The following is an 18633-nucleotide window of genomic DNA, read 5'->3' as shown; positions in this document are numbered from 1 at the left end:
GAACTATAGGCCAGGTAGTGTTGTGTCAGTAGTTGGAACATTACTGGAAGGGATTTGGAGAGACAGGATGTATTTATATTTGGAAAGGCAGGGACTGATTTGAATAGTCAGTTTGGCTTTGTTCCTAGGAGATCACATCCTTCAAATTCCATTGAGGTTTTTGAAATAGTGACCAAGAGGATTGATGAGGTTAGGGAGATGGATGCTGTTTATGTGGACTTTAGCAAGCCTTTGTCAAGATCCCAAATGGTAGGCAGGCCCAGAAGATTAGATTAACAAATTGGATACAAAATTGCCTTGGTGATCAGAGTCAAAGTGGAGGGTCCTTTACTAATTGGAGACCTGTAACCAGTGGGCTTTGTGCTGGGCTATTTACTATTGGTCATATAAATGACAGAGAAGAGAAATTTAATGGCAGAATTAGTAAATCTGCAGATGATAACATCAGTCATATAGTGGACAGTGAAGAAAGTTGTCTAATGATCTGAATACAACTGAAAAAGTGGGCAAGGCTATACCTTTTGGAATTTAACTCAAACAATTATGAAGTGATGCATCTGGGAAGTTAAACAAGGCCAGGACAAAAACCATGAATGGCAAAACCCTGAAGAGTGTTTATGAACAACAAGACCTTGGGGTACAAGTACATACAGTACCGTGCGAAGGTCTCGGCCTGAAACGTCGACTGCGCCTCTTCCTATAGATGCTGCTTGGCCTGCTGTGTTCACCAGCAACTTTGATGTATGTTGCCTGGATTTTTAACATAAATTTTGTTTTAAATGTTCATTTTTTTGTCTTCTGCATTAGTGTGTCAGTAGAAGAGAGCAAATTTTAGATTTCCAAACATTCATTTTCTTAAAAAAATTATAGAAATTACTGCATTTTGTTAAAGAAAGTAACAAATTAAGTAATAGACCACTTTTCAAATAAAAACTTGATAACATTGTAGGTACTTAGCCAAGTGCATGATTAAACAGGCTTGCAGATTTGGGGCTGAATTTCTGCAAATGGAGTTGGTGATCTGGTCAGAATTAATGATATCCTCAAAGCTGAAGTACAAGCAGATTCTCATCCATTACTCAGTACCATCAGGGAGGCGTCTGATCAGTCCTAACTTCATTCTACAGCAGGACAATGACCCCAAACACATGGCCAAGGCCACAAAGAACTATCTTCAGTGAAAAGAACAAAGAGTTCTGCAATAGATGGTATGGCCTTCACAGAGCCCTGATTTCAACATCATTAAGGCTCCCTGGGATTACCTGGAGACAGAAGCAAGCAAGATAGCCAAAGTCTGCAGAAGACCTATGGCAAGTTCGCCTCGATGCTCAGAACCTACCAGCTGATTTTCTTACAGAACTGCAGGACGGTGTACCTAAGAGAGTTGATGCAGTCTTAAAGGCAAAGGATGGTCACACCAAGTATTGATTTCATTATTTTGAAAACATTTTCACTTTACAGAAAATGTTTACATGTGCCTCAGATTTTTGCACAGCACTGTAGTACCCTGACAGTGACACAGGTAGATGATGCACTGAGAAAGGCATATTTCATTCATCAACTGAGACATTAAGTACCTAAGTTGGGACATTATGTTACAGTAGTATAAATTGCTTGTATTTGGAGTATTGTGCACAGTTGCTTCAGCATGCCGTTGGAAGGATGTGATAAAGCAAGGGAGAGTGCCAGAGGGCTGAACTTATAAGGAGAAATTAGATAGTCACACTTTTTCCCTGCAAGGTCAGTGTGTTTAGAACAAGAAGGCATAGATTTAAGGTAAAGGATAAAGATTTGATCTGAGCCAAGTTTTTCTAGCAGGAATCGTGGGTATATGGAATGAGCTGCCAGGGAGGTGTAAGAGGCAGATACTATTATGATTAAAGGCATTTTGACAGCTATACGGATAGGCAGAAGCACAGGCAATATCCTGGAAGTATGTACTACCTGGCTCAAGGACAGCTTCTACCCTGCTGTTATAAGACTATTGAATGATTTCCCTAGAACAAAAAGATGGACTCTTGACTTTACAGTGACCTACAGCCTTGACTTTAGTCTATCTCACTGTGACCTTGCATCTTACTGTCTACCCATAGCACTTTCTCTGTACAATGTTACATACCTCAAGGAGATCTGATTTTTTTTTTGTGAGAATGACATAATGGTCTTTTGGAGGTCACCTGATGTAATTTTCCCGCTGATGTGAGGTCACGTGATGACGTGCACCACAGGTATATAAGGGAAGACCTCAGATGACGCAGTTAGTTTTTAGTTTTTCAGCTAGAATGTTAGAGTGTCTCCGTTTCTGTTACGTATTTACTTTATGACGCAGTTTGATTTTAAAATGGAGTGTTATGTTCTGTTGCAAGGTACAAGAGTGCTGGACCGGCAATTTTTGCCAGATGTGTTGATGTACCTTTTTCCAGCAGTATTGGAGAGTGAAGACTTCATCCAAGTACAGGATATGAAGGATTAAAATAAGTCGGGAATGTTCGGCAGTTTAATAAAGGATCGACCTTATTGAGTCTTCGTTGAAGAAGTAGTGACCTGCATCGAAGATAACGATAACTCTTGCCAAAAGAGCAAGGAAGTTCATGTAAAGGTTTGCTCTCTCTAAAAGAAATTAAGGTCAGTTGTTTTAAACTGCTTATTTCCTGCATCGTGAATCCTTTGGCCAGAACCAACAGGAAAGTCGCGTCTATGAAGAAATCCTTCCCCAGAGAAGTCTCTCCCAATTGAACGTATAAATCTGTTAGACTTTAGAATTTACCATTTTAAGAACTATATCTGACTTTACTGCTTTAAGAACTGTTTTCGCATTTAACGCTTTAAGAACTAGTGCCGAGTGATGATTTGTTGAACGGCTGCATAGCGGTTAACTTCCAGTTAAGGTTTTCATTTATTTTTATTATTGTTTGGTTGCTTTTATATAACCTGTCTCGATTGATATTCACTGTTGCCGGTTATCTAACAACGGAATCACTTCATTCTGCCATCTGTCATTGTTTTACCTTGTACGACTTCAACACATTTACAAGAAAGTGATCTGTATGGACAGTATGCAAGGTAGATTTTTCATTGTACCTCTGTGGATGTGACAATAATAAATCAATTTACATTGGGATAATTGTAGTTCCCCATCAGCACTGCTTTTTTTTTGTAATATCTCCACTTACTTTTTTTTGTATCTATCTCACTTGTTAGAGTACATTGTGTGTGTGTGTGTGGTGTTCCCTCTCCTGTTTCTTAGCTCCAACTAGATTTTGCCTTTGATCATTCTACACCTGGATTATAATATTCTTTCTAATCATCATTGCTCCTTTTTCCACTTCCTTCTCCTTCCTGCCCACTTTCTATCCAGGAACATTTAACACCTAGTTCTTCACTTTTGTCATCAAGTTTTATTAGTCACCTACATATCATATTCCAATGTGGCTGTCTGAACCTGTAATTCACAAACTTAATTTAACATATTGAGTATTCAACTACATTTAGTTATATCATTTCCATTCACCTGTTTCAGTAGTTATCTCGTGCGAAGTGTCCTTCCCCATTTCTCTCTCATTCCCTTAATTTTATTTTATCACTAACTAGAGTCAGAGAGAAGTACAGCACAAACAGGCCATTCGGCTCATCTTGCCCTTGTGGAGCCATTTTGACTGCCTATTCCCATTGACCTGCCCTCCATACCCCTACCATCCATGTACCTATCCAAACTTCTCTTAAAAGCTCACATGCAACACTTGTGCTGCCAGCTGATTTCACACTCTCACAACCCTCTGAGTGAAGACATTTCCCCTCAGGTTCTTAAACTTCTCACCTTTCACCCTTAAGCCATGACTTCTGGTTGTTGTCCCACCCAACCTCAGTGGAAAAAGCCTGATTGTATTTTCCCCATCCATACCCCTCAATTTTGTATACCTCTATTAAATCTCCTCTCAATCTTCTACGTTCTAAAGAATACAGTCCTAACCGATTCAATCTTTCCTTATAACTCAGGTCCTCCAGACCTGGCAACACCCTTGTAAGTTTTCTCTGTACTCTTTCAATCTTGTTCACATCTTTCCTGTGGGTAGGTGACCAAAATTGCACAGAACACTCCAAATTAGGTCTTACCAACGTCTTATATAACTTCAACATAACATCCCATCTCCTGTACTCAATATATTGATTTTTGAAGATCAGAAGCTCCAGTGATCTTATAAGTATTTACCTGTAGTTGTTTTCACTTCGCCTTTTCTCTGGTTCCTTAATAAAACTGGCCATTCATCAACAGTGAGCTTTTATTCCTAATTAATCTTTATCTTGGACCTCACTGCTTAAGGTCTAACATCAACAACGTATTTCAATGGAACTTCTACCATGCCCAGATTTATTTCCTGAACTGTTATATTGGATAGACTGCATATCAGCTAAAATAACTCATGAATATAGAATTATATACCTTCTATTATCAATTCTATCAAGGTAATACAACTCGTCAAAACTTTGCTGACCTATTTTCATAGGTCAGAAATGCGCTTGAATATTTTTCTCTTCTCTGTCAAACTCTTTACCCTCTCAGTAGTGAGTTTTATCCTTCGGTTCAATTCGAAGATTTCATATGATTATTCTCCAAACGTAGTGTCTGCGCTCACAGTGGACATGGTTTTTTAAAAGAGCATTGCAAGCCCAATCCTTCTGTTTTGAATCCTTTCTTTTCTGAAACCATTAAACAAAGGAAATGGGTAACTTCACCCTCCAGATTCAAGAAGGTTCAGATAAGTAGTGAAGCACTTCAGCTGGCATTCAGTTCTAAGTACGGGTAAAGGCAATAGTACCTTGACATACACAGTCAATAACATTAAAATTGTCATTTGATTCTGCTGATACTATATTTGGAGATTTTTATACCTTAGATTACAGCTGCAATGACCAATACAATAAATTCTAAATTAAGGTGGATGACTCCTTATGGGTTTTCACACACAAAAAAAATCTATTCTGACACATTTCTGACATTAGGTCAGCAGTAAAACTAAGTAGTAAAAGAATTAGTGTGAAATAAACAGGAATGTCCAAGGCCTGGTCCTGATAGTGTACTTTACAATTTTCCAGTATTGATTAAAAACAACAACAATACAGAGTCTCCATTCTTTTTATTAAAGGATTACATAAATATCAACAGACTTATTAGTGGTATTTGGTCTAAAATGACACAGAAGCAGTTCAGGAACAAGTCTGCAATTCACAATAGCACAGAATTCAGAGAATATAACATGTCATTTCAAAATCCCTGTAAATTCACTGTAAAAACAAAAGTACAAAATAAATAAATGTTAACACAGGATTGTTTTAAAAAAGTACAAAAGACAAGGTTCTGTTTGGTATTTTGAACATGATTTCCCCCAATGGACATAGCAAAAATTTCATTTAATTATTTTGGGGTAGAAATATTATACTGTACATCATTAAAAATAAGACTTTAAATTTAAGCAAACATTGACAGAAAGATTGAAACATTTTTATGAATTACATAGTTCCAGTGTTGAAAGTTTGTTTTACTTTCTTTGAAAAAGATAGAAGCTTAATATTAGTAAAAGAAAAGGTGCATTTAAAAAAAATAGAATTCTGGTCTTAATTATGGCACCAAATAACACTGCAATGGAGCTTTTGAAAAGTAAAATACGACTTGCTATTTGTTATTATTAGTGGCAGCAATTATATTAAATGGCAGCAAAATATAATTTGGTTAGTAGAAAGGTAATGCATGTATATGGCACACAGCAGGAAAGAGGAGGGTTATAGCCACTGGGCTGTGGCAGCGTGAAAGGCATCAACCATGGGACATGAGGCAAGGTAGACCTTTACTTTAAATCACTGATTTTAAAGTAACTGGACATTCTGCATTCTAATATAGTCACAGTAATAGAACAGCAATGGGCCAAGTATAGTTTGGTTAGAAAGAATGCAATTAAGATGATTAAAAATTGTGGGGCAACTGAAAATGAAAACAGAAAATTCAGGAGCTACTCAACACAGAAGGCCACATTTTTGTAGAAAGCAACAAAGTTAAAGTTTTCAGGTGAACATTTCTTTCTCCGCAGGTGCTGAGCATTCCTGTATTTTCTTCTTATTATAAACATTATGGGCCTGTGCCAACTAAAAAAAAGGGATCAAACTATCAAAACCATGCACTTGAGAGAGAAGCGTTAAATCCCATTACTTGAAGGTGATTTAAATTTTTGATATTGCTGCAAGACCAATTCTGTTAATTCTCATACCAGTTGAAAAAAAATGGCTACAATATTTACTGGGGCCTGGCAGAATACAAACCATCTCCCATATTTTTCTTCTGTTTACATTTACCAATTGAATGTAAAATCTCATCTGACGTCAGAGATTAAACCAAACTTCTGTTTGTATCTCTGTTAGGAGTTCCCTTCACAGGTACGTTGGTATTGCAAGTCTCCTCTACTGTGAAACATCTTTCCTAGGATTCTAATCTATAGGCAGTGAGAAAAAGCTTTTAGTGGCAATGTAAAAGCCATGTGAATTTCAAAATACACCACTGATTCCATAATGCACTGATTATAGTAAATTTAAATGCATTTAAATTAGGATTATTTTTGTGATCTTCACTCATGGCTGGATAATGTGGCTATGTGATATTTCATCATAGGTCAATGTATAGTCATGACTGTGGGCACAGTACAAACAACACACTATCAATAATTCCATAATAAAGTCAAAGTAATCACCTTTTTTTGCAGGCAAAAACACTTTTTTCCACCCAGTTAAAGGGAATTTACTGATCTTACTGTGACTAGTTTCGGTTTACAAAATTGATAACAGAACAGTGTGAAATTGATGGGGTAAAAAAAAAGAAAATTCCATTGAGCAACCAAGAACACCGGTTTAAAAATACTGAGAATTCTGTAAACACACTACTGCACCAAAACCTGCTTTTTTTCTGTGGAACTTGCCAAGCATTCATTTTTCATGTGCAAAGCTAAGTTTGCCTTGGAAACAGTGCAATGAAAGCAATTAAATATTTACTAAGTGGAATACTGGGTTACAAATGTAAACTTCATTCTTTTTAAAACAAAAGCCCTTATATTGGATTAGTTATATAAAAAAAATAAGATCAGTAGCTGTTAAATAATAATGTTACAAAATTTTTTGTAAATGCTGCACAAAGTACTCAAAATATACTTAGCACAGCTTAGTTTCTATTAATACAATAATTCTCTAGAATCTGAATTCATAAAATTCCTATATATGGTACTGATGTTTACAAGATAGGTTTAGATTTAAAACAATTGTAAATTACTTTATTTATGTAAATTCCAAAATTGTCAAAGACCAATATTGCCTAAACATATTAAGCAAACTGATGTGTGACACATTAGCTCAGGCTTGTAAACATTTGAAAAATGGAACAGTGGAGATTTTAGACCTGAATATTTAGAAGTATCACCAATGGTACCATCATTTACAGTACAGTATTTCAAATTGTTTAATTATTTTAGCTCTATAATTGTAGGTACTGAGTTCAGTATTACAAATCAGTAAGTGAGAGTAGGCAAATGTACTGTTCTCATACTCAAATACCACAAGGGACAAAATTATTATTGCAAAAAAATTCAGGTGTGAAACAACACGTAATTACCAAAGCATGCAGGAGCTCAGCTATTCGGCAATGCTTGCTTTATGCATCTTTATTCCAGAAATAATTTTCTGAAACAGAGATTCTCTCAGCCTATGTCCTGAAACTTATCACAACTTTCAATCTAATTTCAGCAAGATACAAGAGATAAATACAGGAAACTGAAATTGGAGTTAGAAGATCTGTGGCAAGTATCCAAGCAATAAAAATTTGGCAAATGAATAATGCTTTGAAAACATCACAGCTTCCTTATAAACCATAACCGGATCAGGTGCCAGTATGAAATAATGAAATAAAACTTCTGCACAGCATTAAGGAAACATTGTTTCTTATCAGTGATCTCCAGCTGACTTACTTCTCTCAAGCCATACTCAAGTCTGTGCTGTCTTAATAACAAATGGTGCCTTTGGAAATTCTCTGTATATTAAAGCAGGAGAATCATACAGTACATCTCTTCTGCAATAATATGGTAAATCCAATTTAAGAAATTAAATGTTTTCTTTAAATGTGTATCAGGGTAAAAGACATAGAGCTTTTTAGCCACTGGATGGTCTTTCTACCTCTAATGACGGTTCTCCAAAGTCATACAGTTTTAATATGGATTATTTTTGAACAGTTACAAATTAGGAAATACTCCATTGCGTCTGCAAGCTTTCTCTAATCTTTTAAATAGTTACCGTAATTCACTGTGAGAAATCATTAATTCAGATTCTTAGAAAATAGGAAAGGCAGTTTATATTCAAAGAGTTCAGCAGTGAATATTTAAACAGAAAAACAATCTTGTCCCTGTTAAAGATTGGCCAAATGCCCAGTTTTGTTTAGAAAATACTCAAACATTTTAAGGATAGCTGCAAAGTACATTTGTAAGCATAATGATCAAAGGTCTCAAAATTGAAATAAATGGAAGAACAATTTTAACATTTCATTCAAAGAGAGAGGGACCTTGCACAGTTTAGATTATTGGAATATCAGGTACATTATAGAATTGTTTTCCCTAATATCTGCAACAACTTGCAACACCAAAAATTATAGGTAATGGCAATCAATTACAGCATGAGATAAATCAAAGTTCTTTTGCTGGTGTTTGTTTTATATATGCAATTTAGTCATTTCAGTGCTTTTTACAACATATCAATATTCCCCGATCAGGATGTTTTTTCCCCTTTGGAATGTTGCGAATCTGATTTCTACAATACTAAATTTAAAATACACCAGCTTTAAATCAATTCCACTGAAATTCTTGGTATTGCATTTCAATAACACCCCAAGTAAATGCACCAAATCTCCTTGTTTTACTTACATTTTAGAAAATGATTACCACAGAACTTTACAAGGAGTTGCAAGGTAGTTGTGAAAATAATTTGCAATTAGTCTTTTTTTAATAAAACGTTGGAAAGGCCTTTCTCCATAATGTACCTTATCATTATTTACAGGCCAGAATAACAACAGGAAATAAATGATTATAAACTGTAAATAAAATATATGCTAATGTGTTTACATAATTTTAATTACAATGTGGAAGGAAAATTGTAATTTCCTGATCTTTTTTGTTTCAGTACTTGAATACTGAATTTCCTACAATCAGCATTTGCTCTGTTCCACTATATTACCTTTTTCTTGATACCCAAGAGTTCTTTGTGTACATCACTGAAATTTGGTCTGTTTTCTGGTTTGTACTCCCAACATTTCAGCATTAAGTTGTAGATATCCTCTGGACATTTCTGCGGTGCAGACATCCTGTAACCTGAGAAAGTGTTAAGGTATATTTTAAAATTTGCAATGCTCCCCTCTCTCTCCAGTAAGAACAATGCTGACTGGATCTTGGCATCAGCTTTTACTGTTCTTCCTGCTTCCTAAAGATCAAAATTCTGTTTACTCCAGCTTTCAAATGATTCAACATCCTGCACTCTCCCACTTCGAGAAATCATTTTTATTACTAATTGGCAAAATGTTCTGAAATTAATGTTAGATTTGTTCGCTTTCTCAATGAAAGAAAATTTATTCGCAATGATGACTTTGAGGCAGCCTAATCAATACAAGGGCCATTTCATTTTTGTGCACCGTAGATGCCCACATAACTTCCAGATACTTATTTTTGAATTACTATTCTCGTACAGGATCTTTAGATGCATCATTCTTCAACTAAACAATATGTTTGGTTTCATAAATACCTTTGAAAGTCATTTACAAGCAGTTATTATAATAATAATGCTGTCTAAGTAATTATAATTTTCAAACATTCCAGGTGAATTTAATATTTACAGGGAATATTATAAATAAAACTACAACGTCAGATTCAGTCTCAAGTAAAACGTCATCTGAAATGTTTCTCAAAGTGGGATCCGTGAGAGGTCGCTAGGGGTTCCGCGTGTTAACATGATTTAAAAAAAAAATCTTTTTTTGAACTTGGTGCAATGCGCGATGCTAGTGCTCACAGTGACCGAGCAGCCCCGTTAGCAATCTCATTAGCGGTCTCTCAGCCCAGTACAGCAGTACGCAGTAGGACGACGGTTATCTGGTTGAGTCCATTCTCAGTTTTTGACGCAAGGTAGGGGAAGCAATTGATAATTGAAGAGCACTATATTGCACAGAGGGGTGGACGGTATGCTGATAATGAGTGCTGTATTGCACAGAGGAGAGGATGGTTGGCTGATGAGGAACATGAAGTGCGTTTTCCGAGCATTGAATGGACGCACCCAACTGGGCTGTGACATCAACTTTACCCTCCCGAATTAACTCCCCCAACTTTCCCTTACACACTGCTGACTGGCTTATGGGAATGAACAAACTACCAGTGTAGTAGAAAATTGGAGGGAGATTTTCATTCTAAAGACGGTCCAATGTGGTGATTATTGAAGAGGAGGTGTGAGATGGAAGAGGAGGATTCTAAACCTACAGACAGTTCTGATAAGTTAATGACGAACATACAATCTTCTGAGTCACTTCACTGCACTAGTTCAACAATTGACACAAAAAATGTCTGTCTTTACAATGAAAGCTACTTATCAATGGATTTTACGTGGACTGGTGATCCAAGTTGTCCTATTCCATTGTGCCTGGTCTGTGGCAAACAGCTTACAAATGTAGCAATGGCTCCAGCAAAATTGAAACGGCACTTGACGACAAATCACAGCCAAAGAACGCGAAAAATGCTGATAATTTTAAATGACTACTGGAATCTTAAAACAAACAGATTAAAGCTTTTTTAAAAAAAAAATCACAATCAGTAAAAGGGTTCAGGAAGCAAGTTATTTAGTAGCTTTAAGACCAGTTCACTTGAGAATGTTTTAAAAAATGGAGTGAAAACCTGGAAAAGGGCATACCAATCCCCTGCTACATACAGAAATCCGGTGGCTTAGCAGAGGAAGAGTTCTCAACAGGGTGTCTGAGCTGAAAGGTGAATTACAGGAGCACTTTAAAGAAAATAATAGGCCAGATTTTGATGAGTGCTTTGAAGATGAAGGAGTGTTACAGAAACAAGCCTACTTAGCTGACATCTTTCATCATATGAACCAGCTGAACAAGTTTCTGCAAGGCCCTGGAGAAAACGTTTTAACTTCAAGTGACAAGATTCTTAGATTTAAAAGGAAAATGAATTTTTGGAAAAATCATATTGCAAAAGGAAATTCTGAAAAGTTTACACTGCTGCTTGGGTTTGAGAGTGAGGAAGGATATCAGAAAGTCTTGAGTCTTACAGAAAACCACCTGGAAGAACTTCAAACAAAATTGAATAGTATTTTTCCTCCCTTTCAACACAAATTCATGACTGGGTGAGGAATACTTCCTCTGAATCTTCTGCTTAGCCTGAGAACTTGACCTTGAGAGAAGAGGAAGAACTTTGTGAGCTACACTCTGATCATGTACTCAAGAAGAGATTTACTGGCCTGTCCCTGGACAAGTTCTGGATTTCTGTGAAAGAAGAGTATCCTGCCATTCATGAGAAAGTAATGAGTACTTTGCAGCAGTTTTCAACTTCTTCCATGTGTGCAAGCTTTTTCTTGTAGAACAAGCATCAACAGCAAGGACAGAAAGAGTCTCATTTCAGTTAAAAGTGAAATCTGTGTGCGCTCATCTCAAGTTCGACCCAGAATTGAGAAATTTATTATGTTTACCTTATAAGTTTTTAAAATTTATGAAAAGGAAAGAGATTAATTTTAAGAAAGCTAAAAATTCATTCTCTACTCGAAACAGCATTGACAATTATTTTTGTATTATTATATCTACAACTTATTGATCATACTAACATACGAGCAGTAGATATAATTTTTTGCAGGGGTTCCCTGAGACCTGAAAATGATTTCAAGGGTTTCTCCAGGGCAAAAGGGTTGAGAAAGGCTGGTTTAGAGTAAAAATTTCATGGAATTTGGTTGGATACAATCTTTTATAACTCCCATATTAATGAGAACACAATGGAATAGCAGACCTTACACTTGCCTTTAGCTTCATGTAATTGTATTTGATTCTGACCTTGGATCATGAAGGGGCAGAGTTTGGATGTTCTCTTCCAGACCATGGGTTTCCTTCGACACCCCAAAGATGTGCTGGTACGTTAACTGGCTATTTTAATTGACCTTTATTGTAGGTTAATGGCAAAAATAACATTGGGTATATGTGAGAGAGAATAATAGGCATAAGGGAAAAAAAGAGGAATGAGTCTGATGGGATTGATTCCCTGGGAATTGACATGGCCTCAACTGGTGAATTGTTATTTTAAGTATAAGGAAGACATAAGACTTTGGAAAAGACTTACACACAGTCAATATTCCAAGAAGCAAGGCAAAGTTAATATATAGCTTGCCAGACACGTAGGCCTGTTCCCCATTAATAAACTCTTGATTTGTTGTTCATAACTTTACCTTTTTCCACCTGTTCTCGTGCCTGTTGATTGGTCATTCCAGGATAAGGACACACGCCTAAACTAAATGTTTCCCATAGAAGTATCCCAAAGCTCCAGATATCACTCTCTGAACTGTATCGTCCTGCAACAGAACAACATGTCAAATGTCTCTTCATCTATTTTATACACTGGAAATATGTTTGTAGTATTTTAACATAAACATTAATAGAAAATGAATCTCAGGATTGTATATGGTGACATAAATGTACTTTGAACTTTGAAAAGAAGTAGATAAACCTGAGCTTATTGTGCAGCTCTAGCAAAGCCCGCATTTGCTTTTTTTTTGCAGAGAAGGGATGGGAGTGTGGCACAATTTATCTCTTTTCTCAAAGATGCTCTATCCCTTCATGCTGGTTATACTTCTCCCCCTAGTAATTTGTACAGGTAGCTCTTCTTTATCTAATTGTAGACATCAGTGTTGACATGTCCATTACCTGTTATTGAGTTTAACCAAACATGGCTGCTAATGGAGAACAGGAATCCTGGGTGTTATTTTCTGCCCTTAGCTTCAGGTGCTGAGGTTAGCTGTGTATCTCTTATTGAGCTAACTCAGATGATGATAAAGGTATAGATTATATCAATGTCTCTGCTGAGTTAACTTATCTCAATGAACTAAGACCACAGACACGTTAGTCTGTGATTCAGTTCCACTCTGAAAAACAGACCTACCAACCAGCCATTGTAGATTTATTTGGAATCTCTTTCTTGAAGCTGAACTAATTAATAGAAATGAAAAACTTGTTGCAAATACAGAGGAGATATTTACAGCTACCTAGAGTAAAATGAGTAAAACAAAGATTACATGCTGCATGATGTAGCCTACTAATTTGAATCTCAACTGTAAAAGTTTCTTGTAAATACAAAAAGGAACTTGGAGGAACTCAGTAGGTCAGGCAATATCTATGGAGGAAGATGGGCAACTGAAGTTTTGGGTCAAAACTTTTCATTAGGACTAGCAACATAATTACAAGGAGCATAAATCTTTGAAAGAATTTAGGAAGGAGATGGGGTCCTGTCCCTTTAATAAGACAAAGAGTACAAAAACAGGGAGGCTACCTAAACATATATTTAAAAGAAAAGTTAGGTCAATAACACATCTAGTTCTGGTCTAGATTTTCTAGAAGGGCTCCACCCATAAGGACTGAAATCTGCAAAGTTAGACTGGTGTAACTGGGTTGGTCCAAGGAGGCTGAAAGGATATTTGAAAAATGCTAAAAGCTAATGGTAGATTTTGATTTAGCAAACAGGTGCTATGAATTACTGTCTGAAACTGCCTCAAAGGCAGTAAGAAAATTATCACAGCCTTCAAAGGATTTGGAGAGGCCCTTGGGGGTAAATCAATTTGCAGGATGGAGAAAGAACTTGGGAAAAGGAAGATATGATTAAACAGCAAGAAGGCCATGCAGACTCCATGAGTTGAGTAGTTTCTTTCACTGCTCACATTCACATGTAAACATTTCCAAACACACCACATAAAAACCTTTACCATAATTTAAAGCCTCGGGGGCTGTCCATTTGATTGGAATCTGTTTCAAACCAGATGATGAGTAAATTCCATCATCTTCCTGTCTTGACATGCCAAAATCACTGATTTTTAGTATATTGCCATCAGCAACAAGACAGTTTCTGGCAGCAAGGTCTCTGTTAAAGATAAAAAGGACAAATAACTCTGATAGATCTGATAATCTTGTTTAAAATGATAGATAAAATGTTTAACTTGTAGAAATGATCTAATTCCTGTGTTAACTAGTCAGTGTACAGTATGTAGTCCTCTCACCTTTTTATCTGATTCAAATGCAAACTTCATAAAAAGTCCCAGTCTATGGCACTTACCAACACAAGGTGCACATCAGATATAGTCATTGTTCCTAGGTAGATTTGTTTCCATGGAACTATTCAATTATTTAGATTTCCTCCTTCCACCCGTGTAAAATTCACCTTTCTTTTTCCTCACTCTAATAATGATAATACTTGATCTTCCTCTTGCCTGCTTCCATGCTCCATAAGTGACACTACATGCATTAGATGTTCACATCCAACTCACCATAATCTCTCTCAATCATTCCATTGTCATTACTGGATAATCAAATTATTTGTCTATGGTCATTTTAGCAAAGTCTTTTCGTGGATACTGACAATCTCTCTGATATGTATTTGGAACTGAATTCACTTGGTTCTGAGATGAGCTTTGGAATCACACGTTCACACTGTCATTAAGAAAAACTGCTTCCACCTCTACAACATTAAGTACTCCACTCCTGCTACAGCTCACCTGCTGTTGGAATCTTACCCAAATTCTTCTTTAGTTTAGGAATAATTAGTCAAACACAACTTAGCCAGCTTCCATGTCTTACACTTCATAAACCTGAAGTCATTCCTAAACTCTGTTGCCCATATTCTAATTCACATCAGGTCCCATTGACTTATTGAGCCAATGATGGCAGATATACGCCTATTATTCATTAAGCAACATCTCAATTTTAAATGTTAATCCTTTTTTAAATCCTTCTATGACCAAACATAATCTCTCTACCCTTGAATTCTTTTCAACCCCCCCCCCAAGATTTTCCTTAAACAGCTAAACTATCTCCTGTGGCCAAATTGTAGTCAAATTTTGCTTGATAATACTCCCTTGCAAAACCTCGCCAATACTTGGCTTTGTAATAATTTGTGAAATACTGCTCTCACAGAGCTACAATGCATTGGTGAATAATGACTAATCCTAAGTGGCACTAATGTAAAACTACAACGAATACATTTTTTCTGGGGTTAATTGACCTTATGAAGAATGAACATGGCATGGAAGGAATAATTAAGGGGAAGAGATGACATCAACCAATTGCCACAGCATGATTGTTTTGTGTTATAAAAAAAAGGAAGGTTGGGGGTAAACCTGGACAATTTGCAAAGAAACAGTATGCAGGTATGATAAGTCAGTAAAATCAAGGGGACCAATTACCTCATTTGATTAGTCGAATGAGCTGACCACAGAATCATGAAGTTAGAGTTAATTACATAGAAATTAAGTTTATGGTTTAAGAATTATAAATAGCACAGGCCAATTTAAATTACAGAAATGGCAACCTGTATAGTTCATTATAGTTTATGGCATTTTTATCATAAAAATCCTACATAATTCATTTTAGTTTCTTGTAATATGCTACATTTTTTTGTATTATTTTATGAGTTGTGCTACTTAGTTTCAATAAAAATTAAAAGAAAACAGTTGTGCTGCTCTGTAGGTGGTGACTTGTTTTAGCTCACTTGGATGGGTTCAAGCTGAGGAAAGATAACTGGAATGAGAAAAGGCCACTGATAACTCAAGAAGTTATGAAAGAGGAATCAATTCTTAATATATAGTACATAATTCATCAGTTTCATGCTGTGTGTTTTAAATAGTTTCATTTCTTCAGCAAATCTCTATGGATTACCAGAATAGTTACTGATGCTAAATTTATTGCAGCTCGTGACCTCCTTAAAAGACACAAATAGATAGTACCATGAGGATATGTCAGCTTTAAACATTTCTGGATAAATTACAGGAAATGGTAATTTACATGAAGGTCAACCAGCCTGTGGCTGCTGAATGAACTAGAATCTTCCACCATAAGAAAACTTAAAATTATTTCTAAAGCTGAAATTCATTTAAAATATTTTAAATATTGACTAGTAGATTAAGATATAATCCACTGAATATTCTTAACACCATAAAGATGCATCAAGAGAATGAAATTTAGCGTTCTGCACTAGAAAGAACGGGAAAGACTAATTTTCGTAACTTTTTAAAAACAATTTATAGATACGGAAAAGCTGGGGATCCCAGTAAAGATCAAGTTCCACAGAGTAGACTCACCTTTAGTCAGAATTGCAAATTCAATTTATCCTAACCTTGGAATAATGCAGTTGAATGTTAGAATATGATAAAAGATTTAAGATTGTATACCATAAAACAGAAAATAGAAATTAAGAATTATAATTGAGTAATGCTAACAGTTGCTCTAAAATAAAATGATATCCTGTACTGCAATCAATTCAAGCAAGAGCCACACTGAAAATGAGATCTGGAAACAGACAAAGAAAGTGACTACTTAGGTCAATAGTGCTGGCAATTGTAGAGCATGGGAATCAAGATAAGCATGAGTTTTTCTCTTCTTCGTCTGCTGAAATGACTTTTCTTTTTAATCCACATGGAGCTAACTTTATGGACAAAATGGTCTATCATTAAATTGATACCAAATAAGCATGTAATATCGGATTGTAGGCTGGATTATCCATTGCTGCAATATAGTAACTTGATTTTAAAACAACTCGCCAATAATTAACTCTCAACATTTTAACATCAAATTTATTATTTTTGACTTGTGACCTGTGTGACGAGAATACACATAAAATTAAGATGTTTGCTGGCCTGGGTTAGCATCAGTGACATCAGCAAGTGGTCTGCCACCTGCCCTCAGGGGAAGGAGAGATAAGGAACAATGGAGCAGCGTCTGGAGATGTGTAATGAAGGGATGTGGGAGAGAGAGAGCTGTCTGGAGCGGCTCCCCTCTTTGAACCTTGAACTGTTTGAAGTGATGGACAGGCGATGCCCCAGCAGGGGGATAAAAAGGGACAGGTTCGCTAAGACAGACACACACGCCACCCGAGGTAACGAGACCCTGGAAGCGGTGCGCCTCTCACGAGTGGGTGAGAAGTATCAGACAACGGCCAGGGTGGAAAGGTACAAGCAGCGGGAATCCGGTGTGTGTCCGCCCTTGCCTGGGTGCCGGGTTCATTGCAGAGGATCGACTGCATCTGGAGGAGGGGTCACAGTCGGTGACCTCAGGTGACATCACCAAGGACCCGCCCAAAAGTTGCTTGTGAGCAATTATCGCCGGTCTGTGAGTGAAGCCGTTCTGAATGATCAGTTGTTCCTGTTCTATCTCTCTCTTCCCCCACATTGTCCATCGCCATGGCAACGATTACTGCGAACTGAACTACTAACTGGACTGAACTTTGAGTCACTTTGAAATTTGGTCATTTACCCCTAGACAACGATAGAGCTTGATTGATGCTGTTATCTTAATTCTGTGCACATGTGTGTTTATCATCGCTGAACTGTTGCATTTATTATCCTTTCGATTACTGTGTTGCTTGTTTCTTTAATAAAACTTTCTTAGTTCTAGTAATCCAGACTCCAACTGAGTGATCCATTTCTGCTGGTTTGGCAACCCAGTTACGGGGTACGTAACACCTGCTTATTCACCAATGGAGTTCAGAAGTTTGGATACATTGTTGTTATGTTGCTGAAGCAAGATTGCAAGGTATTTCCAAAGTACAGCATCCTGAAGGCTAACAATTCACTAGTCTAAAGTTGGCATAACATTTTTGCTACTTTTTTCCCCAATATATTTGCATATTTGGAACTGCCTATACATTTCATTTGTCTTTATTTGATGCATAGTCCATGAACAAAACCCTAAAAGTCAAGGAAAACAATGTGTAGAAAAAAAATCCAAATGAGAAAGTGCTTTACATACATTATCCCTTTCATTTGATACCTTCTCACATCTACAGACAAGTCAAGTTAGCTCCTTGTTGGCATGCAGCCTGGTTAACACAAAAAAATGATTTGAAGTTCACATAATTTTAAATCACTGGAGAGGACCCACTTTACAGATAATGTAGTTTTAAAAAATGAGAGGCATTGATCGTTGATGTGAAAAGCAACATTTTGATGATATTGCTAAACTATTTGTGAAAAATTATAGCCTTTTCCTCACCTGTGAATGCAGTTTTTCCCTTCAAGGTAAGCCATGCCAGCAGCTGCATCCAAAGACATCTTCACAAGTTGTTTCATTTTCAGATCATCTTTCTTTTTCCTTAAAAAAGTAAGGAAATCACCTCCTGAACAGAAAATAAGATGCAATTGAGTAGTAATATTCAGTTAATTTGTGCTTTTAGAAAGGAAAATACAAGTTTTGATCTGAAATCACAAATAAAGCTGTGATCCAAAAGAGCAAATCTTAAAATACTAAATCACTCAAACTGGTTATCCATTCATTTTATCAAGGAAATATATACTGTTCTGTTCTCCAAAGCATCTTTAATT

At 36.4% G+C, this 18633-nt stretch overlaps 1 protein-coding gene across 2 annotated transcripts in view; it reads right to left on the bottom strand.

Annotated features, from left to right (window-relative positions):
* Positions 1 to 5126: 5126 nt before the first annotated feature.
* Positions 5127 to 18633, bottom strand: part of fer (fer (fps/fes related) tyrosine kinase) — a 141353-nt gene continuing 127846 nt past the window's right edge. For both annotated transcript variants that reach the window (XM_063068628.1, XM_063068627.1), the window contains exons 16-20: positions 18305 to 18428; positions 14029 to 14183; positions 12502 to 12624; positions 9256 to 9389; positions 5127 to 6482 (exon numbers count right to left, since the gene is read on the bottom strand). In XM_063068628.1, the coding sequence (XP_062924698.1) occupies positions 6408 to 6482; positions 9256 to 9389; positions 12502 to 12624; positions 14029 to 14183; positions 18305 to 18428 (611 nt within the window). In that variant the 3' untranslated portion in view covers positions 5127 to 6407. The remainder of the gene's footprint in view (positions 6483 to 9255; positions 9390 to 12501; positions 12625 to 14028; positions 14184 to 18304; positions 18429 to 18633) is intronic.

Source organism: Mobula hypostoma, chromosome 16 (genome assembly GCF_963921235.1).
Source record: "Mobula hypostoma chromosome 16, sMobHyp1.1, whole genome shotgun sequence".
NCBI lineage: Eukaryota > Metazoa > Chordata > Chondrichthyes > Myliobatiformes > Myliobatidae > Mobula > Mobula hypostoma.
This window is presented reverse-complemented; position numbering and strand designations above follow the sequence as displayed.